Source organism: Leptonychotes weddellii, chromosome 15, assembly GCF_054177405.1.
Source record: "Leptonychotes weddellii isolate Sample4059 chromosome 15, ASM5417740v2, whole genome shotgun sequence".
Classification (NCBI taxonomy): Eukaryota; Metazoa; Chordata; class Mammalia; order Carnivora; family Phocidae; genus Leptonychotes; species Leptonychotes weddellii.
The window spans coordinates 50,725,488-50,747,001 of NC_138383.1; the positions used below are offsets into that span (position 1 = coordinate 50,725,488).

The following is a 21,514-nucleotide window of genomic DNA, read 5'->3' on the forward strand; positions in this document are numbered from 1 at the left end:
GGGGAGACTAGGGGAGGTCAGGGAGGCAGGGAGGCCAGGGGAGGCAGGGGAGGCCAGGGGAGGCCAGAGAAGGCAGGGGAGGCCAGGGAGGCCAGAGGAAGCTGGGGAGACTAGGGGAGGTCAGGGAGGCAGGGAGGCCAGGGGAGGCAGGGGAGGCCAGGGGAGGCCAGAGAAGGCAGGGGAGGCCAGGGAGGCCAGAGGAAGCTGGGGAGACTAGGGGAGGTCAGGGAGGCAGGGCAGGCAGGGAGGCCAGGGGAGGCCAGGGGAGGCCGGGGAGGCCAGGGGAGGCAGCGGAGGCAGGGGAGGCAGGGGAGGCCTATTCTGCACCCTAGCCCAGCATGGTCCGGCATCGGAGCTGCTCTTCCTCCCGCTTCTCCTCCATGCGATTTTCCAAAAGCCTCAGCTCCCTGCGCACCGCCTTCCCCATGGATGGCTCCAGCTCCAGCACTTTCTGGAGGTCCGCCCTGGCCTCCGCCTCGTTCCACACCTCCGCGTGAGCCCGGGCCCGCACGTAGTAGGCCTTCGCGATCCCTGAGGGGAGGATCAGACTGCACCAGCTGAGCCCCTTGGAGGCGCGGCCTCAGAAGCTCACAAAACTCTTAACCTTGACCATGATCCTTAACCTCTCTGCGCCCCCTGAGCCGCCTCCTCGGCTGTAAATGGAGGTGATAACAGCCACAGCAGGACCTACCCCCCTCCCTGTGGGGACCCTGCCGGGGCCGCGGAGCAAACCTAAATCCATAACTTCCCTCCGGTTTCGTAGGCTCCCTGCATTGCGGGCTCCAGGCCCCCGTCCCCGGCACCGAAGGAGGTGAGGAGTGCAGGGAACCCCGTGCCTGGCTCCTGGCACACAGCCGGAGTGCGGTGTCAGCAGCCCCCCGCCCCCGCCCACGTGTGTGGCGCGCACCTGGGTGGAGCCTCAGGATGTCGCTGGCATGCTCCAGCACCTCGTAGTACTCCTCCTTCTTCAGCAAACACTGACAGTAGTTCACGATCAGGGTGTTGGTCATTTTCTCCAGCTTCAGCCACTGCGCCTCCCAGGGCTTCTCCTGCAGGGGTCGGGGGGCACGCCTGCCTGCCGTGAGCTGGGCCGCCCCAACCCCAACGCTGCCCCCAGCCTGCGCCGGCCCCGTGGGCAGCCCCCCACCTTGGTCTGCAGGTTCCTCAGGCAGACGATGGCCTCCTGGTACTTGCTGGAGGCTTCCTCGTAGCGGCCCAGCTTGAAGAGCCGGTTCCCCTCCCCGTGGAGGATGGGCACCGCCTGCATCTTCTCCTTGTCGTTCAGGCTCCACGTCTCCCTCTGGTACTCACTCGGGGCCTCGACCTGGCCCGAGAGCGGCAGGCGGGTGAGGCGGGGACCCCGGGAACCTGCGTCCCCGCAGCTGGCCACATCCACATACAAAGGGGACGGAAGCCACGGGGCCCCGCCTTAAATGAGCACCTTTGTGCAAGTTAGGAATAGTCAGCCCTTTGTCAACACTTGACTTCCAATATTCAGAAGACTGTCTCCATACTCATTTGGCTAGAACAAGACACTTTACTGCCATCTGCTGGAAAATTGTCATCAGAAAAGTTCAGATCTGCAAGGTCTATAATGAGCACCCCAGAGGTGAGGCCCTTGTGCAGTGCACAAACCGCACAACAGTCCTAGCAGGCCCACAAAGGCCCTTTTGTGACACAATCCTCTTATTTGTTCCCCCATGTAGCCCTCGGGCTGAACCTCATCCTTGGCCATAAGCTGAGTCCCCACCCGGGCTGGACCTTCTCCCACCACCCCACAAACATGGCTGTGGTTCACGAGCCCTCTCGGGCTCTAGAGAGAAAGCGGGTGACGCCCAGCGACCAGCGAGGCGGGGCTCCCCGCGCGCTCCCTGAGGCTGGGACAGCGCTCCGCCCGCCCCATCCCCAGGGCACACCTGCAACAGCTCGATCACGAAGATCAGAGGCTGCGGCTCCTTCTGCAGCTCGTCCAGGTCCTCGTAGCCCAGTGTGTGGTAGGCGAACATGTTGGCCAGCCCACACGTGTGTACGTGCCACTCCGTGGGGTCCTTGCCCTCCGCCACCTGCCGCAGGCTCCGGGACAGGATGGGGTAGACCCCTGTGTGCTGGGAGGAAGGACGGCCGATGGCGTCTGGCCTGTGTGCTCGGAGCTAGCCGGGCCACACGGAGCCCCGCTCTGAGTCCTGCCTCAGCCACCCCTGTCCCGTGGTTGTTCCTGCTGATTGCCCCCAACATGCCCCCACAAATAACCGCGCTGCGCCGTGTTCCAGGCCGACTGCTCTACCAGGTCCTCCTGTTAGCTCCTTCCATCCTTCAGATGCCCCAGAGAGGGAGGCACTTATCCCCCTTCTGTAGGTGGGGACACTGGAGCCCAGAGACATTAAGTAACTTGCTTAAGGTCACACAGCTAGGAAATGACGGAGCCAGGATTCACGCCCGGCTCCAGAGGACACGCTCTCATCTCAGGGCCATGCTGCCTCTTGCTGGCCCTTGTGGTCAGCCCTGACCTATTTCTCTCCCAGAGAGACCTGAGCCCGTGGGTCGGCGACCTGCAGGGAGGGAAGTGTGGGGAGTAGGGGAGGGAGCAGGCCCCACGGGCCAGGGGCCAGGGGCCGGATCGGCAGCCCCAAGGTGCTGCTGAATAGCAGTGAGCCTGGGCACCTGTCTGAGCTCCGGTCCCCTCGGCCGTACCTGTGGTCGTGGAGCTGGGTTCGCGGGTTAGAGGTGGACTGGTAGAGGCCCAGCTCATCCCAGCCTCCCCCTGCACCGGGCTCGGGGCTTGCCGCCCTCGGGGTGGAGGAGGGCTGGGAAAACCAGCCCCTTGGGCCTCAGCTTGCCCATCTGTGAGCTGTCTCTGAGAGCCCCCCTCTGCGTGGACGGGGTTCAGAAACGGCCCATTTCAGGCACCCTCACGGCAGCTCCAGGACCTGAAGGGGCGGAAACAGTTCAGCTTGTCCTCCAAGTCACCAGTGCGGGGATGAAGGTCAGGCCTCCCAGCCTCCCCCCACCCCCCTGCAGCTGGGATTAGCCCAGAAAGCCCTGCAGAGGCTCCTCTGTGAGAGAGGCCGCCAGCTGGTAGTTAATCCCGCCGGGATCCAGGCTGACCGGCGGCAGGGAGAGGCCCAGCTGCAACTGGCCGAGGGAGAGGCCCCTCCTGGCCCTACAGGCGGCCCCAGCTCCCAGGCCCCGCGTCCCCGGCAAGTGCACTGAGCAATCGGGCCCCAAGGCCGGGTGGCTGCCTGGGCAGGACCTCGGGTAAAGACTTGTCCCATGAGACACCCACACCCTAGCTCTAGTAGAGCCTCAGGGCAGCACGGTGGGCTGGGGGTGCCGCCAGGAGCCCAAAAAAATCCAGGAAGGAGGAGGAAGGCCAGAAGAAGGTCCCGAGTCCTGTGCCCAGCCGGGTGGCACCTCCTTGGAGGGAGGGAGCAAGGAGGACTCCAGACTGTGTCAGTCTGGAGGCCAGCTTGCCCGGCTGGGGGCCGCAGAGCAGCCAGAACTACACGTGGGGCTCTGTGGAGCTCGCCTCCAGCGCTGGGGACGGAGACCAGGCCTGTGGCCGAGGCAGGGGGCCCCGGGACCCCCACACCGAGTGTCCTGTCTGCAGGGCTGTCTACACCGGAGGCTGCAAGCTGGTGAGCCATGGGCCAAATTCAGCTCGCAGATTGGTTTTGTCTTACTCCTCACCTCGTGGAGCCGTTATGACTAGTTCACCAACATTCAGATGTTGAGGGAGCTCGCATGCTCATGAAGACTTCCGGCTCAGCTTAAGAACTCAGAATGGCCAGCCGTCAGGCCTGCCCCTTTCACAAGGCGACCATCCAGTCGGAGCTGAGGACTGGCTGCCCCATTTGGATGAGGCAGATGATCCGCAGTCAGCCAGAGCTCCTGGCTCCTCGAGGAATCTGAGTTTGCAACCCGTGGCCTCACAATCCCGGGCCCCATCGCAAAAGTCCCACACAGAGACCAGCGTCCTGTCGAGGGTGGGGCCGTGGCAGAAGCTCCCAGCTCCTCACTGGCCCTGCCTCCCTGGTGTAGGGGCAGGGGAGGGAGGGAGCAAGCCCCCTGCTCTTCAGAGTGATCCAATGAGGACTGTCCAGGAGGAGGGCTCTGCAGGGAGTGATGAGCAGCACTGCTGGGGGAAAGCCAAGCCCTCCTAAGTCCTCTGTCAAACAAAATGATCATCCCACTGACTGCTGCCGTCTTTCTAAAACTCAGATTCTTAAATGGAGAGATGCCCCCGGAGGGGAAAGGGGCTAAGCAAATTAAGCATGCCAAACCTTTTCACACTTCCTGGCCTGGATGCCACCCGCTCCCTACGTGCAGACCTGGTGAACTCCTGTGCATCCTTCAATACCCAGTTTGATGTCATCTTGGAGATGTTCCCCCAAGACCCTAAAGAATTAGTTGCCCATCTCCTGTGGCCCCGAAGCAGTCTGCCCCTCACTTGCTTATGTCATGGGACTGGCTGCCCTGCCTCGAAATTGCTCGAATGTTCACTCCTCCTCCAAGAACTGAGGTTCCTTGAGGGGCAGAACTTGGTCTGTTTCATTCCTAACACACAGCAGAGTCCAAAGCTGGTGCCCAGTGAACGTTTTCAGATAGATAGGCACAGACAGACCACGATGGGTGGATGCTTAGTGAGGTGGGCAGTGCCCTCCTGTGACTGTGGCCAAAAGGACGCAGACGGCACATGACACACAGCCGTGCTCACTTTAGGGGAAGCTCTGCGGACAACAAATCAATCAGCCAATCCAGGATTTATTGGCAACCCTCCATGCACTCAGCTCTCCTGCGTTAGCGAACATGCATCCTATGGAGGCAGGGCCCTCGCTGGTGGCCAAGCCTTGTCTACCCTGCGGCCTGAATGACAGGCGCGCGTGGGTCTAAAACGTGCAGGGCATCCTCACTGTAAGCAAAGATATTACTTTAGATAGATATTTTAAACTATGTGAAGCCGCAAAAAAGCCCATTTTCTGAAGACTTGGCTTGTTAAAAACAAAACACCTTTAACATCTTTCTAAGCACCAGGACGAAGAACAACACAGATGCTGGTGGGCAAAGAAAAGTCGCTCACCTGGTATTTGCCAGGTGAGTCAAGAAATAAGGGACAAGGCGGGCGGGCGCCCCTAGCGGTAGAGAACGGAACTGCAGCCTGGCTCCCCACTATGATGGGCAGCCGCCCCGGATGGGCAGTGAGGGGACCGGGGATCCCACCCTGACCGTGTCCCTTAACTTGTCTGACCCAGAGCAAGTCACTTTCCTTCTCTGCCTCTTACGCTTCCTCATCAGCAAAACGGGGGAGTCTGTCTCTGAAATTCTGCAAGCACTTTTCAATCGCCCGGTACTCTGACTTTTCTTAGCCACCACCACGTCCTGTAATCCCCTCAACAGCCGCTTAGCGTACGGTTTCCCTTATTTATAGATGAACGAAATAGAGTGCCGGATAGAGAAAGGACTTCCCTGGGGCCACCCAGCCAAGTGACAGAGCAGAGCTCAAACTCAGATCTCTCTGTCTCTCCCAAATTGCTCCTTTGAAAGGTCAGCGGTGCCCGATGAAGGGATGGGTCTGAGCATCCGCCATCAACGGCTGGTGGGTCCATTAGGTGAAAGCCAAGGGGGAGCTTCGTAATGGCTGGATCGGGCTGGCGGCATCTCAACCTGTCAGCCGATCACGGTAACAAGACGCCTCCCGGCAGGAGAGGCCAGCAGACAGGGAAGGCTGCCTAGTGGGAAGCATGCAGCACAATTTCTAGAAACTGTGGGGACAGAGGAACATGGCAGACAATCCCATGGCAAAGCGACCAGCAAAATCAGAATGTGGGGACTTCTGTAGGACAAGTGATCCAATTCCTTCAACAAATCCATGTCAAGGGAAAAACAGGGAAGGAAACAGAGCCCCGAGACACGCACCCACAAAGCCCTGTGCACAGATTTGTTTGGGTCCAGACTGGAACAAACCAACCACAAAGAGTAAATGGGGTGACGACTGGAGAAATTTGAACAGTACCAGAGGGTAATTGGCGTGAAGGAATTACTGGGGTTTAAAAAAAATGTAATAATGATATTGAGGTGATGTTACTTTGATATCCTTTTTACAGATACAAATTTTAGTACTTTTAGATGTAACGGTAGGGAGTCTGGAGCGTGAATTAACCTTGCGGGATAAGGAAGAGCAGGGGACAGGGGTAGAGGAAGCCAGCCTGGCTGCGGTCCACGGTGGCTGGCGTGGGGGGTGGGTGCGGAGGACTTCTCTGCACTTTCTGTCGACTTCTGTATATGTTTGAAAGTTTCCATAAGAAATGTTTGTTTAGGGCTCCTGGGTGGCTCAGTCGTCAAGCATCTGCCTTCGGCTCAGGTCATGATCCCAGGGTCCTGGGATCGAATCCCACATCGGGCTCCCTGCTCACTGGGGAATCTGCTCCTCCTTCTACCCCTCCCCCCAGCTTGGGCTTGTGCGCGCGCGCGCTCTCTCTCTCTCTCGCAAAAACAAATAAATAAAATATTTTTAAAAAAAGAAATGTTTGTTTAAACGTTCTGTGGCCCATTTTTATCTGGGCCACAGAATGAGGAGGCCATCCCAGGAGGGCCACAGATTTGCAAATAGTTTTAGACGGCTCACGGAAGCCGGGAGGAGGGTGGGAAAGTGACCAGTGGCCAAAAGTGCCCAGGATCCGGTAATCGTGTGTGGGCACGGCCCTGGTGCCACGTCGTCCCGGCCAGCCACGACACCGACGGTCACTCTGGGGGCTTGTGGTTTTGGGTGACTCCCCTCCACGTGCCCAGTGGCAGAGGGAGAGGGTGCAGGGTTTTGCTTTCACCCCACTTGGCTGAAAGGCAGCAGCCCCGCAAAGGGGCGGGCAAGCCCTGCAGGCGGCGTGGGCGGCGTGGGCGGGCGTGGCCTACTTACGATGGAGTCACACCAGAACTCAGCCACCTCGCCTCGCCGCATGGACGTCAACAGTACTTCCCAGACCTCGAGCTTGAACATGTTCCCGAGGATAATGTGCATGGGGTGGCCCACGCGCTTGCTGTCATCTATCACCGTCCGCTCCTCGTCGCATTTCATGGTGCGGAAGTGAAAGATCACCTGGTCAGCAAGAGGGGGGACACTGGTCTTAAACACAACCTCCCACTGTCGCTCACGCGGCTGTCCTCGGGGCTCCACTCGCCCCACCCCTGCCAGATGCCCAGACCCCACAGCTACCCCCCCGCTGCCTGCACTCGCCGGGGCTGGGAACCCCCCCTGCCCAGAGGACCCCGTCCCACTGCCTGGAAGCTCTGTGGGTCCGGAGGGCCTTGCTTACAGAAGCCCTGGATCTGGGGCCACAGACCCCGCCATGCCACCGTCATCCAGGGAAGCCCACCAGAGATTTGTGGACAAAACCGTGAACCCTGAGGGCCTCTCTTTTCAACTCAACATCTGGGGCTCCAGAAAATTCCCAAAGCCCTTCCCCCAGCCCACGCCAGAATTTAATTTGCCAGTATCGAAAACGTCCAGCGAGTGGGCACCAATTCCGAGTTTCCCAGAAGCTCAGGGGTTGATAATTCTGGGAAGGGCCCTCCTGGCCCTGTTTTGGCAAAGCCGAAAGAGGCACAGCAGGAATGCAGAAGGCTGCCATGGGGGGCCCCGTCTGGTACGGGGAGAGCAGGCCCACTCACCCGGGACCCCGTGATGAAGTTTGGGAGCTCCCCTGCGCCTCCATGCAGAATGGTTTTCTTGACCCCTTCCACGTTCAGGAGCAGAGCGGCATCCATGGCTCCCGGCCCAGGGAGGTGTCGGGCTCAGGCTGAGATAATCTCCCAGGAGGAAGACACCCAGACCCCGGGATTGGCCCTGCCCCGGGGGCGGGTGTGAGCCAGGAGTAAGCCGGGCGGCGCCTAGCGCCTGCTCCTCAGGGTGATGTGAGGCCCCCACCTGACACCCACCTTTGGTTTTCTCCCATCCCAAGAAGAAAGCAGCCCGAGTGTTCTCAGAGAAGACGGGGAGAGGGTGTGGCAGGAAAGAGGCCTCAGGCCAGCCAAGGGGAACAGGACCCGGTGTCCGTGCCAAGGCCCTGTGGTCTCTACGGTCCCTGCCTTCCCTCTTGCCTCTTTCCTCCTCCTCTCCCCCCAAACTCTATGCAGGAGAGGATGTGATCCTGGGGGGTGGGGAAACCAGGTTTCTGGCCTGGGGGGCTCTAAAACGGGTAAGAGAAGGGGCAGGTTTGGGAAAAGTTAAGGGCGCCCCCCAGCCCCACTCCAGCCCCCACTCCAGGTCCTGGAGGTGGGGAGCAGGGCTCTCTCTTCCCCGTTGGAGGGTCTCATTCCTCATCCCTGTGCCCTGGGTCCCCGGGAGAACTCAGTCCCTGCACCTGGGATCCCCTTTCTGGCCTCCGTGACAGGTGGCCTGAAGATGTGGTGTCTGGCGCCACCTTGTGGCCAGTGGAAGCTGATGTGCTCGGGCTCCCAGGGTCCTTCCTCTGGGTGACCCCAGACTGAGAGCGGGAAGGGACAGGGGCGCTGCAGAGAGGGATGGAACACTGGATTGTCAGGAGCCACAGAGAGCCGCTGACCCCACCTCTCATTTCCTGACCTGAAGCCTTGGGTGTCTGCCACCCTCCTTAACTCCATCCTCCCCCCGAAACGTGAAGATCCATCTCCCCTGCCTCTCTCCCCTGGAGCAGCAAGTGGGACCCCAAACCCAGCCCCCCAGATTCTCCCACGAAGAACCACTGGCATAGAGGAGACCAAGCCTGAGCGCCCAAACCCAGACTGGGGCAGCTGGATCAGGCCCCTCCAGGCCCCCTCCCGGGGTGCTCAGACCCCCAAGGGCCCAGATCCAGCCCTCCCTGCAGGCAGGGGGTTCGGATGCCGGGGTCCTGGGGTCCTTCTCCTCTGTCCCGCCCCTCCCTAGCCACACAGCAACCTAGAAAGGTCCGAACGCATAGGGAGCAAGACGGGAGGTCAGATGCTGAAAGTACAAAGGGAAATAAAAGTGATTACCATGAAAGTCGGGGGAGGGAGAGATGGAGGCAGGACCCAGGGGTGGGGGTGGGGGGCTGCTTCTGGGGTCCTGGCAGTGCTGTCCCCTCCCCCCATGAGGGTGGTGTGGCTGTTGGCTTTGTATGTGTGCATCATGCTAGACGACTGATTTCTTGATGTAATCCGCGGTGGAAGAGAAAGCTGACTGATCGCTCTGCTCTAGAGGGTGGAGAGGGTCGAGAGGCACGGGGGACGGCGGGGCAGATCAGATAGATCTGAGCCCCCGGTAGGCAGGGGTGGGAGTGGGGTTGGGGGGCGCTTGTTGAAACGGAGGCCAGAAGAAGGAGGTGTTCAGGCCACAGCCTCCGGACGGGCCCCCAGACTAACCTCCTAAGGGGCTTCAGGGAGAGGCAAGTCTAATAACCCCACCCCTCTTAAAACCCATCAAAGGCTTTCTGCCACTCTCAGGAATAGCCCAGGCTCCTTCCCCGCAGTGGATCAACCCCTGCCCCAGGCTGCCTGCCCCAGGGGGCGGGCCCTCAGTCCTCCCTCTGGCCTAGAAGCAGGTGGTGCCCAGGCCCCTACCCCGGCCTTGGCAGGCCCTTGTGTTGGAAAGCCTCGCCACCCCCCTCCACCCTGCACTTTGTCCCCTAGCTCCTCCCCTAAAACCCCCGCATGCCTGGGGGAGCCTGCGCTGCCCCCACTCACACGGGGTTCCCCACGCCCCTTCCTCCCCTTCCTCACCCCGAGCACGCCTCACTCGTGGCGTCTGGCACCGTGTAGTGTCTGCTTCTTCCAGCACTGACCATTCTAGGAGGTCACGGGAACTGGCAGGAAATTCTGCAGCTGGATAGAGAGCCCCGCCCAGGACAGGGCAGGGCTGGGGCCCCTCCTCCTCTCCTCCTCCACCCTCCTCTCCAAGAGAGGCACAGGTGGGGCTGGACCCCCCAAAGCCTCCGCCTGGGACTGGCTTTGTCTCCTTCCGCAGAGCCCCTGTCCCCTCCTGCAACCCCTCCACTAGGAGCCTGCCCCCTTCAGCACACCCCCTCTCCTTCCCCCGCCTGGCCTCTGAATGAGAGCCTCTCATTCAGAAGAAAACGTTTCTTCCTCCCCTCGCTGCCACAGACACCGCTGTCCCTTCACCTGGGCTGCCGGGGACGTTCTGAGGGAGGGGGTGCAAAGCCCCACGTGGGCAGGGGGCCCCGTCAAGCATCGCTCCATTCACGCCTGACCCTGGGGAGATCCCACGATCCACGACGGTTAAGCATTCGGGGTGGGAAGCCGGACACGCAAGGGTTTCTGTTCCAGCTCTGACTGCCCTCCATGTTGGGCCAGACACGTCACCTTCCCAATCTGCGCTGCCATCCGAAATGGGAGTAAAAATAGCACCTCCTCTGTGGGCTTGGCCCGGGCTCAGGCCGGACGGATGCAGGCTGTACTGTGATGGCCGGACACAGGGGGGACCAGCCCCTCGGAGCTCAGACTGTTTCCCCTTCACTGAGCCGCAGGTTAGTTTTCGGGAGAACAACGGGCGCTCGCTTCCTACCCCCCACCCCCGTGTCACTGGTGAAAGGCAGGAATCGAATCCCCTAAGTACCACCCGCAAGCCTGTCCCCAACAGGCCACAAGTCAGCCTCAGCGCGCGGAAGGCGGGGGGAAGGCAGAGCCCTGGTCAGGCGATGAAACAGCAAAGCAGAGAATCACAGCACACCGCTCAGAGTCCAATATTGCTTCCGGAAACTTCTGTCTCACTTACACACCTGTGGGCTGGGTGTCCGACTGTGGGTGCTGGCCCCCTGTGCCGGGAGCCCCCCCAAACACATTCTCTGCTCCCTTGGCTCATTCTCTAGGCCTGAGCTGTAAACGGGCCATGTGGGCGCCTTCATTGTGTCATCATTTTCTTTGATTATTGGTTCTTTGGTTCATTGACGCTGGTCTCTCCGCACACGCTAGATCTGAGGAGTGGGTGCAGGGACCCTGGTTCCCCACTCGGGGAATCCCGCCGGCCCCTAACTGAGGGCCACTGGGGCCCACCTCACCTCGCCAGACCTGTTTCCTGGTCTACTCCTAGGCTGCCCCGTGAGGTCACCACGGAAGGGCTCGTCAGGCACACCAGCACCTGGGGCGCGCGTCCCCCCACCCCCCGCCGGGGAGAGGAGAGTCCCTGTGCCCGAGGACTGGGGTCCCCCAGCTCTGCAGCGGCCGGCACAGAGCCACGGTGAGGGGGGAGCGCCGATGGAGACCCCGCCGGAGAGGGGGCGCGCTGCCCGGTGGGGAGCCCTGTCGCGGCCTGGGACCGAGCTACGCGGTGAGGGGCCCGAGGGCCGGGTGAGGTCCGCAGCGGGGAAGCCTGGGGGGCGCGGCAGGGTTGCCTGGGGTCGCGGGAAGCAGGGAGGGACTTTCTAAAGGGGGAGGTTTGGAGCTTGTTCGGATGCTGGGTGGGTGGGGGGAGGCCTCGCCCTGGATGGGGGGCTGCACTGGAGGAGGGCGGGGGCCGGTGTAGCCTAGTCTGTCCCCTCCTCCAGGATCCTCCAGGGTCCAGAGTGCGGGGGGCGCGTTTGGGGAACGCAGAGCAAGGACTGGAGACAGAGACACACGGCGCGGGAGCGGGCACCTCGCGAGCGCACCGGGGAGACACCCCCCTCGGCGGGGCGCCGGGCCGCGGGGACAAAGGGGCGCGGCCCGAGGCATGAATGGGGCGGCCGGCCAATCGGAGGGCAGCATTCCCGCCGCGAGGGCGGGGGCCAATCGGATCCCGGGCGCGGCCGCGCTGCGGGGACACGGCCAATCAGCTACGAGGACGGGCCAGGGGGCGGGTCCGCGCGGAGTTTCAAACCGGCCGGGTGGGCGCGGAGCGGCCGTGCGGGGCGTGCGGGCGGCGCCGGGGGCTGTTGGGTGAGTGCATCCCGGGACTCGGTGGCCCTTCCGTTCCCACGGGACCCGGACGAGGCGGGGGGCTCGGGCAGGTCGGGCGCGCATGCGGGGCCGGCCGGGGATTGCAAGATGCGGATCGGGGGGTCCGCGCGGCGTTCGCGAAAGGGCCGCCGATGGGGCCCCGGCGCAGGGAGGCTCGGCGAGGGCCGGTCCGGACTCTGCCCGCCTCCCCGCTGGAGTCCGAGAGCCGAAAGGAGGCTGGAGGGAAAGACAGCTGTTGTAGACACCCGCAGACACGCGGAGCGGCACGTCCCCCCTCCGCCCTCTTCTGGGCCTCGCTGACCCCTCTTCCGGGGAGCACCCTGCTTCCCGCACCCACGGCTGCCAAGGGCCTCCACGCCCAGCCCGGGCCGCCTGTGTGTCCGTGGGGCCTGGGGAGGTAAGGGGGATGCCTTGCTGACCTGCCCTTTGGTCTCCTCCCCAGGCTCTGGTGGGCTGAACAGACTCTTGCCCAGGCAGATGGCCTCTAAGCGGCCGGGCGTGGGGGCCTCGGTGCAGCCGAGATCGCTCCAGGACCAGCAACTGCTGGAGGGGAAGGAGGTGCTGCTGCGGGCCGCCTGCCATCCGGAGACCTCCGGGGGGGCCCTGGGCTCCCTGTGCAGACAGTTCCAGAGGAGGCTGCCCCTGAGAGCGGTCAGTCTCAACCTCGGCGCAGGGCCCTCCTGGAAACGCCTGGAAAGCCCCAAGCCAGGCCAGCAGGGCCTCCAGGCTGCGGCTCGCTCAGCGAAGAACGCCCTGGGTGCCGTGTCCCAGGTAAGGCGGGCGACGTCAACTGTCCCTTGGCTCAGGCTTCCGTGGTGCCAGACGGCTGAGGCCTCCAAGGGCCGCCGTGAGGAGGCAACCCCATGAGGACAGGTGCACTCTCCAGGGGAACCGAGCCCCACGACGCAAGACGATACAGCTGTGTTGTGGTAGGGTGGCAAGCAAGGGCGAAATGGGGGGACACCAAACACAGGAGGGCTTCCAGAAGAGGTGACTCCACGGAACCACCCAGGACAGGGGCAGTGGGAGGAGGTTGTAAGGCAAGCGAAATAGCCTGAGTCCAGATCCAGAGCTGGGGGACAGCGAGACGCAGAAGAGAAGTCTGGGTGTGGCCAGAGGGCAGAGAGCGAGGACGGGAAGGGCAGGGGTCCCCGGCTGGAGGTGTTTCTAGACTCTCCCAGGAGCGACTGGGAGCCAGGGGGAGGATTTTCAACAGGGTTGGAATCCGGCCGGATTAGCATATTAGTACTGTTCTTCAGCTAGGTGGTAGAGGGTGAGAAGCAGATTCACCTCCGAGGGGCCTGGGGGCCTGGCCTTGCAGAGGCTCAAAGGCAGGTCTGCAGGGATTCGAGTCAGGTGACAAGTGTGGAGTACCTGTGGGCTTTCCAGGTGAACAGGTCTTCAAACCCAAAAATGAGGGAAGGTGTCACCTAGGAGGGACAGAAGCCACAAGGATGGACCGACCCCCAAGGAAAGAATGGGGGTGGGTATCTCCTTGGGGTCTGACTGGGGATCTGAAATCCACAGACCCTCCGCTGAGAGGTCTCTGAGGCAAACGTCAGTCTCGTCTGTAGGAGCCCCAGGACGGTTTTATTCCCCGGGGCTCAGAGACGTGAAATGAGACGGTCCGCCCACGGCCACACCACACACCACATGGAACTTGGGTCTTAGTCTAACCTCTGGCCTCTGGCTCTGCCGGGCAGACGTTCTGGCTGAGAGGAGCCCAGGCGGGTCCGAGAGACCCCAGGGCTCAGGCTTGCCCCCGTAGGCAGTGAGGAGCCCCAGAGGGCTTCCGAGCCCTTGAGCGTCCTGAGAGCTGGCCCTGCAGAAGACTGCACCAGCGTGGACGGTGAACTGGTGTGTGAGACCAGAGGCGGGGCCTGGGGGGCAGGCCTGGGCTCTGGGCCTTGCTGGGAGAGCCGGGGTCGTTATGGGTCCCGGGAGAGGGTTTGGGCTTGGGTGAACGCGGACTCTGACCAGCGCACTCACTCCCCGGGTGGTTCTGGGGTGGCGGCTGCAGCAGGCCCGGTTCCCACAGACTCATCCTCCCCCGGGACCCGGGACCCGGAGCTGCCGGGGTCCGCAGGCCCGCTGGGGGGCCGAGGGGCGGGAGGTACAGCCGGGATACTTGGGAGTAGCGCCCGCTTGGCTTTGGTCCCTGCTCAGCTCTCCCTGTACCCGCCACAGAGAATCCAGGAGTCCTGCCACAGCGGCACCAAGTGGCTGGTGGAAACCCAGGTGAGAGCCAGGAGGAGGCGGAGGGGGGCACAGAAGAGTGCCCGGCTGTCTGGAGCTGCCCACGCCTACGTGGCCCTGGACCCGTGGGAGAGGGATGGTCACCAGCTCCCTGCCCACGGGGGCCCACGCGCCTACCCCCTGCGGCGGCCCAGGAGGGAGGCCGCCCTCCGCAGTCCCTACTCCTCGACAGAGCCCCTCTGCTCCCCCAGGTAAGGGGAGCAGTGCCTGGCGCCCCAACGCGAGCTGGGCCCCCTCCTGTGGCTGCCAGGGGCACCTGAGCTGCCGGTAGCCGTGCTCTGGCCCAGCTCTGCCCCGGCTGGCGGGGGGCCTGGGGAGGGGGTCCTCCAGGGCCTCAGTTTCCCTATCGGTCAAAGACGCGAGCCTCCCGGCGAGCCCAAAGCAAGTCTGAAAGCCCTCTGGAGGCCGAGGCTCAGGTTCCAAGGGGGCAACAGCAGGGCTGGCTTGTCTGCAAGGTCACCTGCCCTTGACCTTCTGGGCCTTGAGCTTTCTGTTCTGTGCCTGGCGCTCCAAGTGGCACCGATGTCACTTCCTGGGGGGAGGGGAGGGTCTGGGACAAGGTGTTCCCAGCTCCCCGGGCATCTCCCCGGCCCGCACGCCCGGCCCAGTGCCACTTGGAGGGGGGCTGGCTACAGGTTTCCGCGAGTCTCGGGGGCGGCTTTTCCTTGTTTCAGCGAGTCTGACGGTGACCTAGAGCCTGTGGGAGCAGGACTTCAGCGTCTCCAGCAGCTGTCCCAGGAGCCAGACGAGGCCATCGTGGCTGAGGAGAGGTGAGCCGGCATTTCTGGGGCCATCTTTGCCCCTGGGTCTGACCTGCTGTGTGACCCTGGCCTGCCCCTGCCCCTCTCTGGGCCTTCCTGGTGCCACGTTTGTCCATCACCTGGAACCCCCCCAGGCCAGGTACCTGCTTCCTGGAAGACCTGCCCTTCCTCCAACATTCCCCATGGCTCCCCGATTCCTGCCTGCCCGTGGAATTGGGAAGAGCTCCGTGGCTGCTAGGGAGTTTCTGGTCTGTGCTCAGGACCCCCTCCTGGAGGCAAGCCTCGGGTCTGCAGCTGCCCTAACGTGGGGCCAGTCCCCCGTCCATCCAGTGGCCACGATGGGCTCCTGGGTGGGGCGCGGCCAGCTCTGGGGACGTGGCGGGAGGGCCCCTCGAGCCCGCGGCACCAACGGCATTGGTCCCTCCCGCCCTCCCACCTCTAGCGGCGACATGACCGTTTCTCTCATCCGAGACTGAGGAGGACGGTGCCTGCAGGTAATGCCTTCCTCCGAGCATCTTCCCTGGGCCCTCCTCCTCCTCCTCCTCACGCACAAACATGTGCAAGAACGGAGTCTTTTCTGGAAAACCCCCCGGAGCTGACGGGCCCAGCAGGGTAGGAAGTGTGCGAGTCTCCCCTCGCCTGGAGCGAGAGCTGCTGACCTCACCGACCCCGTCAGTAGCTGAGCACACCGCCACCTCCTAGCTCCCGCCTCCGGGGGCACGACCGTGGGGCCCCCACGTCCCTGCTCTGAGCGCGGGGAGGGAGGCACGAAGGGAGCTGTGTATTTGCAGGAAGCGAGCCACATCTGACCACCACTCCCTCACACCAGGGCCCGTGTGTGCCCCCGAGCTCCCGAGCACTGCCCTCGGGCCCCTGCTAACAAGGGGCCTCTGCTCAGAACCGGCCACAGCTGGTTCTGCCCGCGACCGCCCGCCCCAGCCTGAGACTCACTGGGCCTGGAGACTCATGCCGCACTCGAGCTCCGTGGCGCGTCTACAGCGGGAAGCCCGGGCAGCAGAGATTCTGGGGAGCCCTGAGCCGTGCACCCAGGAGGGGGACCTGCGAGGAATCAGCCCCTGGGCGGCCCAGGGACCCCAGCTCCCGTCCCCGCGGCCCCCCCAGAGCCCCGAGACCCTGGGCCCACAGACCCCTACTTGCCGTCAGCACAGAGCGCTGTGGGTGTGCGGGAAGGAGTGGTACCGCTCAGTGGGGGCTTCTGCCCTCAGTAAATTATTTAAGAAACCCGCTTTGTCATTTTATTAGAAAGAAACCAGCGTGTGACTTCCCTGGAGATAACACTGCTTTTTCATAATAAAGACTCTGCTTCTGAGTGTGACTTCTGTTCTCTGTGTCTCACACTCACACACACTCACACACACACCAGTCAGGGCAGCGGGGCTGCACCCCCCTTGTCCTCCCCGGGCCAAGCGGCCGGCCCCCAGCTCGGGGGGAGCACGAGGAGCAGGGACGGTCTCTCAGCTTCGCTCGGAACCAAGAACACCTTAAAGGCAAATAAGGTTTTTATTTAAGTGACAACATCCGAGAGTTAAAAACCAGCTCACGTCAAAATCAAGACCAGTTGTAAAAATCTTTTAGCTCCGTGACGCGGTGTGTGTCCTGTTAGAAACCTGGTATTTTACATTTTCTTCTCTAACGGATTTTGTACAAGGCAGCCATGAGGAGCAGGGTAAACCTTTCTTTGACCACAGAACCATCCACCACAAGTAATACTGAGAGTCACACATTTAGGAACAGCCAGACCACGGACAAGGTCAGACAGGCTGCCGCCATGGAGTAAACAAATAGGAAAGGACAGTGGGGTCCTGGGGTGGAGGCCCCTCGAGCGGGCTGCCTCCTGTCCTGCCCCTCGGTGTCACCTGCCGATCCTCGTCCCAGTGAGGGTGGGGTCCCACTGCGTTCCCTCCCGGCCCCAACGGCAGGACCCGGGCCAGGCCTCGCTACTGCTCGGGGACGTCACCCTAGCTGTGATTTTTAAGAAAGTGTCCCCAAGCCCAGAGGGAGGGGAAGGAGGGAGGGGTGGCTTCTTTTGGCTGAGCCAAAGAGAATAGGTTTCCAGAGCACTTGGCACCCAAACCCCCGGGATTCGGCGGGAAATTGGTTATTTAAGGCGGGGGCAAGCTGCGAGGCTCCGCCGCAGTCCGGGCGCCCCTCCGGAGCGGGGCGGCACCGAGGCTGGGGGGGGGGGCGTCCGAGCAGAACGAGTGCCACCCCCCCACCCGATGGGACTGGGTTTCTTTCAAAAACCGGCGCCCTGTTTTGCCTGCAGGACACGTCGGGGGCACAGACTCTGGGCTCCAAGGAGGTAAAAGGACCATCTCGAGACCGTGAGACCCAGCCTCCCCTCTTTCAGGGAGCCCACGGCCCAGCAACCTCCGGAATGCGGGGTCCACACCTGCTCTTCCGCGGCCCGGCACCCAGACAGGAGGGCCGTTCATCCAAAAGGATGAAAAGAGTTGACTTTTTTAAATACGTGTTTTGTGGAGCCTAAGGGAGGAGTCGCGAGATCTTCCAGAGAAAACCCATGATGCCGGGAGAGCGGGCGCCAGCCAACGGTGCACCCCGAGCCCCCAACAGGGCGAGTGCAGACGAGGGGGGCAGGCAGCGCTCCGGCAAGCACAGCCCCGGATCGGGAAGAACAAACATGCCACACGAGAGACGAGGAGCTTTGGTCAGGCAGGTAGAGAGGTTCCCAGCCCCCAGGGAGCGGGCACACCGGGAACTGGAAGGATTCTCTAGAAAACAGCCAGACCGGGTCACGGAACTGCTCCGGGGAGAGGCAAGCCCCCTCCAGAGAACAGCACCACTGGGTGCTTTGTTTTTCTCGGCCTGGAGTGGACGGACACAACGGAACAAGCCACTGATAGGTACAGGAAGTGTGTTGGTTAGAGTCTCTGGGAGAGCCGAGGAGCCTCCCGCTGCCGAAACCCACCCCGCACGCGTCCCAGCTGAGGCTCCTGGGGGTCCCGCTCACCGCATCCCGCTGTACACCTTCAGCATCGCGGGCGTGGGTCCTCCGAGCTCCGGACAGCAAGGGGGTGGCCTCCGGCCGGGTGCCCCAGCCCAGCTCCAGAGCCCAGGCCCTGGAGCCCTGCTCACGGGACGCAGGTTCCCCTGCAGGGTCCCGGCGCTCTCTGTCTCCGTCTGTCTCTCTCAGGCTTCCGGCCTGGGGTTCGCAGAGCAGAGGAAGCCCAACTCAGGAAGAAGGAACTCCCACTAAGGACTTTATCACCTACATCAGCAGCTTCCGCGTAACATCAGAGAGGCAGGCCGTCTGCCCGCGCTCCGTCCAGAGCATATTCTGGAAAGGGTGGACGTGGCTAGGCCCTAAGCGCTGGCGCCTCATAGAGCGCCCCGCGGATGGAATGTGGAAGGAGGAGCGGCCCGTGCGAACCGGGAACCGCCAGGAGGCAGGGCCAGAGAAGGAGCAGCCCGGGACTCGGGCTAGGTGCCAACAGCCCTGCAGGTGGAGCGGGCCAGCCAGCCGTGCCGGAGAAGACGACTCACGTCCCAGAGAGCGCGGGCTGGGGGCTGGGAGCCCGGACCCCTCACCCCGGCCCCAGCAGGGCGCCCGCTTTGCCAGGCAATTCACAGAGCGGTCGCTGTCCGGGGAGAACGCGGGCCACGCAGGAGCTGTGAGAGGTAGACGCTGAGCGGAAGCGACACGGGGCTCACGTGGGTGCCTGTTGCGGATACAGAGGTCTGGGCTCTGGGGCAGCCCGGCCGGACGCAGCCCTGCTTGGAGGAGCTGAGCCAGCCTCGGGGACGGCCAGAGGGGGCCCAGAAGCAGGCCGCGGCAGCCCCCGGGGACAGCAGTGGGCCCGGCCGGACAGCAGTGGAGTGCAGGGACCCAGGCCCCCCAGCCAGGGGCTCACAGCAGGACAGTTCGGGCAGGCTCTGAGGGGCCCCCCACCCCGGGAGCCAAGCCCTGCCAACCTCAGGGGACGAGCCAGGGGGAGGGTAAGGGCACCAAACCCAGCGGAGTGGCAGGCAGAAGGGAAGAGAATACAACAGTTTGAGCCAAAATCACATGAACCCCCAGAATGCCGGGATGTCAACTCCGTGCCCTCCAGGAGCCAAGAGGGAGAATCAGTCTGAGCAGAGCTAGGGAGGGCGAGTCAGATCAGTGCCCTCTGGGGCGATGTCCCTGTTCCTGGGACGCCTGGTTCGGACATCAGTGCAAAGCAAACCGCCCCGGGGAGCAGGGACCCCTTCCCACCTTCCCATCCCCCTCCCTCCCCGCAAGGGCTTCCTGTGAACTGGTGGGGTGCTCGGAGCCCGCGAGGGGCCCCCAGAGCCCCCTCTCAGACTGCGTGCAACGTGCACCCTGGGCCTTCTGAGGGGCTCCTAGTGCAAGACAGCCCAGGAGTCAGAAACCCGCCCCCATCTCAGCGGGGAGACCCGTCCAATCCCATAAGCAAGGCAGGGCCCAGAGAGAGCGAGCAGTGGGCTCACAGGCAGCCCAGCTGGGCCAGAGCCCAAGGCCGCAGCCTCACGGGGGAGGGCGCCAGGCAGGACCCCGGGAAGAGGAATGACTGTCCTCACGGGCCACGGGAGAATGGTGACAGTACCGAGGACAAGACGGGGACAATGGACAGCCGCAGGAGAACAGACCGTCAGCACCAGACCCCGCTCCCCCCAGGGCCGTGGACGGACACCGCGGACACAGGAGGACCCAGGGGATAGCCTCTCACTCCCAGAAGGTGGCCACTTGGCCCCAGGAAAGCCAGGAGGCCCAAGACGGCGACCCGGGGTGCCACAGGGAGGGCGGTGCAAATGCCGCTCGCCCCTCCGGCAGGAGCTGTGCCCGCCGGGGCCGCGGGTGCCCGGTCTGGGGGCTTCTCCCCTCCGGGCCTGCCCGGCACCTCCAAAGCCTCGGGGCCCCAGAAGGATGGTCGACTCCGCCCAACCCTCCCGCTCCGGCAGGCCCGCTCCCTGGCGTCGCACACGCCCCAGCGCTGACCCGGGCTTGCGGTCACGGGCCCCACACGGGGAGGCAGCCGCGGCTGCACACAGACCCTGGGCTCTACCCCCGGGCGCGGCTGGGTCCCTCCCCGCTCTGGTCGGACACTGCTGGACAGACACGGGAGGGAAAAAGCAGGAAAAGGCCTGTCTCGGGGAGAAGCAGCCCCCCTGGCCCACAGGCAGGGCCCCCCTGCTCTGCGCACAGCCCGGCCCTCAGGGCACCGACTCGAACTTGGGGGGCCCGCGCGCCCAGCTGAGCGCGGCCAGGGGCCGCTCGTGGTCCTTGTCGGACTCGGGCTGGCTCTGCGCCCGCTCGGGCTTGGGGTTGGCGGGCGGGTCGGGCTGCTGCACCGACATGGTCCTGCGCAGGTGGTTGCGCTTCCGCAGGAACTCGGGCTGGGCGTGCAGCCCGAAGCTGCCCTTGCGCAGGATCATGCGCGAGTTGTTCTTCTTGGGGCGCGAGCGGTGGCCGGCCTCCAGCGCCGCCAGGTGGGCCGCGTAGCCCTCGCTCAGGAACTGCCGGCGGGGGGCGGGGGGAGGCACAGGCGTCAGGCGGGAGGAAGAGCCGCGAGCTGCTGCCCCCACGCCTCCCGCGCCCGCCCTACCCGGGTCTCCAGCTGTGCCCTGGAGCCTGGCGGGATGGGGAGCTCAGGACCCAGGACAGCTCCCCGCCCACCTTGAACCTCTGAGCACGTCCATCCGCACCCCTGGGACGCACAGAGCTCTGGGTTCTTGACGGGGGATCCTTGTCCCTTGCCACCAAATCCCCCAAATGCAAGTTTGTCCCATCACCCAGCCCCTCCTCCACGGACTCCATCAGGTCCTGGCCCCCACGGCGGCCTTCCTGCCCATCGCCCCCCTGGGTCCTCACACCCTGCTCCCCAGAAAGGGGGTTGTGGACCAGCAGCAGCTACAGGACCTGGGCCCTGACAGGCAGGCTCTCCGGCCCCAACCAGGCCTACAGATGTGACCAAGGCCCCAGGACACCTGGGCATCAGGGCCTGAGAAGCCCCGGGTCCCACTCTGGGGGGGCATCTGGCCTGGGTCCCACTCTGGGGGGGCACCGTCACTGCCCCTGGTCCCACTCTGGGGGGGGAAACCATCTCTGCCCTGGGTCCCACTCTGGGGGGGGGCATCTGGCCTGGGTCCCACTCTGGGGTGGACACCGTCTCTGGCCCGGGTCCCACTCTGGGGGGGGCACCGTCCCTGCCCGGGTCCCACTCTGGGGGGCACCGTCCCTGGCCCGGGTCCCACTCTGGGGGGGCACCGTCTCTGCCCGGGTCCCACTCTGGGGGGGGCACCGTCTCTGCCCGGGTCCCACTCTGTGGGGGGCACCGTCTCTGCCCGGGTCCCACTCTGGGGGGACGCCGTCTCTGGCCCGGGCCCCACTCTGGGGGAGGCACCATCTCTGCCCCAGGTCCCACTCTGGGGGGCACCGTCCCTGGCCCAGGTCCCACTCTGGGGGGGGGCACCATCTCTGCCCAGGTCCCACTCTGGGGGGGCACCGTCCCTGGCCCGGGTCCCACTCTGGAGGAGGCCCCGTCTCTGCCCGGGTCCCAATCTGGGGAGGCCCCGTCTCTGGCCCGGGTCCCACTCTGGGGGGCACCGTCTCTGCCCGGGTCCCACTCTGGGGG

General features: G+C 63.9%; 3 protein-coding genes across 12 annotated transcripts in view; 1 reads left to right on the plus strand and 2 right to left on the minus strand.

Annotated features, from left to right (window-relative positions):
* Nucleotides 1-18,017, minus strand: part of AIPL1 (AIP like 1 HSP90 co-chaperone) — a 22,903-nt gene extending 4,886 nt beyond the window's left edge. The window contains exons 1-7 of one of the 8 annotated variants that reach the window (XM_081805914.1): nt 7,663-7,910; nt 6,911-7,090; nt 1,917-2,105; nt 1,148-1,324; nt 908-1,071; nt 315-531; nt 7-222 (exon numbers count right to left, since the gene is read on the minus strand). In XM_081805914.1, coding sequence (XP_081662040.1) covers nt 214-222; nt 315-531; nt 908-1,071; nt 1,148-1,324; nt 1,917-2,105; nt 6,911-7,090; nt 7,663-7,758 — 1,032 coding nt within the window. In that variant the 5' untranslated portion in view covers nt 7,759-7,910 and the 3' untranslated portion in view covers nt 7-213. The other 7 variants (XM_081805918.1, XM_081805916.1, XM_006750284.3 and 4 more) reach the window with 7 other exon arrangements.
* Nucleotides 11,871-21,514, plus strand: part of PIMREG (PICALM interacting mitotic regulator) — a 94,652-nt gene continuing 85,008 nt past the window's right edge. Inside the window, exons 1-4 of one of the 3 annotated variants that reach the window (XM_081805920.1) lie at nt 11,871-12,651; nt 14,068-14,327; nt 14,811-14,906; nt 15,032-15,333. In XM_081805920.1, the coding sequence (XP_081662046.1) occupies nt 12,358-12,651; nt 14,068-14,327; nt 14,811-14,906; nt 15,032-15,200 (819 nt within the window). In that variant the 5' untranslated portion in view covers nt 11,871-12,357 and the 3' untranslated portion in view covers nt 15,201-15,333. The other 2 variants (XR_014140667.1, XM_031021553.2) reach the window with 2 other exon arrangements.
* The window catches only part of PITPNM3 (PITPNM family member 3), an 85,323-nt gene continuing 80,208 nt past the window's right edge, over nt 16,400-21,514 (minus strand). The window contains exon 20 of the mRNA XM_081806016.1: nt 16,400-20,527. Within this exon, the coding sequence (XP_081662142.1) occupies nt 20,094-20,527 (434 nt within the window). The 3' untranslated portion in view covers nt 16,400-20,093. The remainder of the gene's footprint in view (nt 20,528-21,514) is intronic.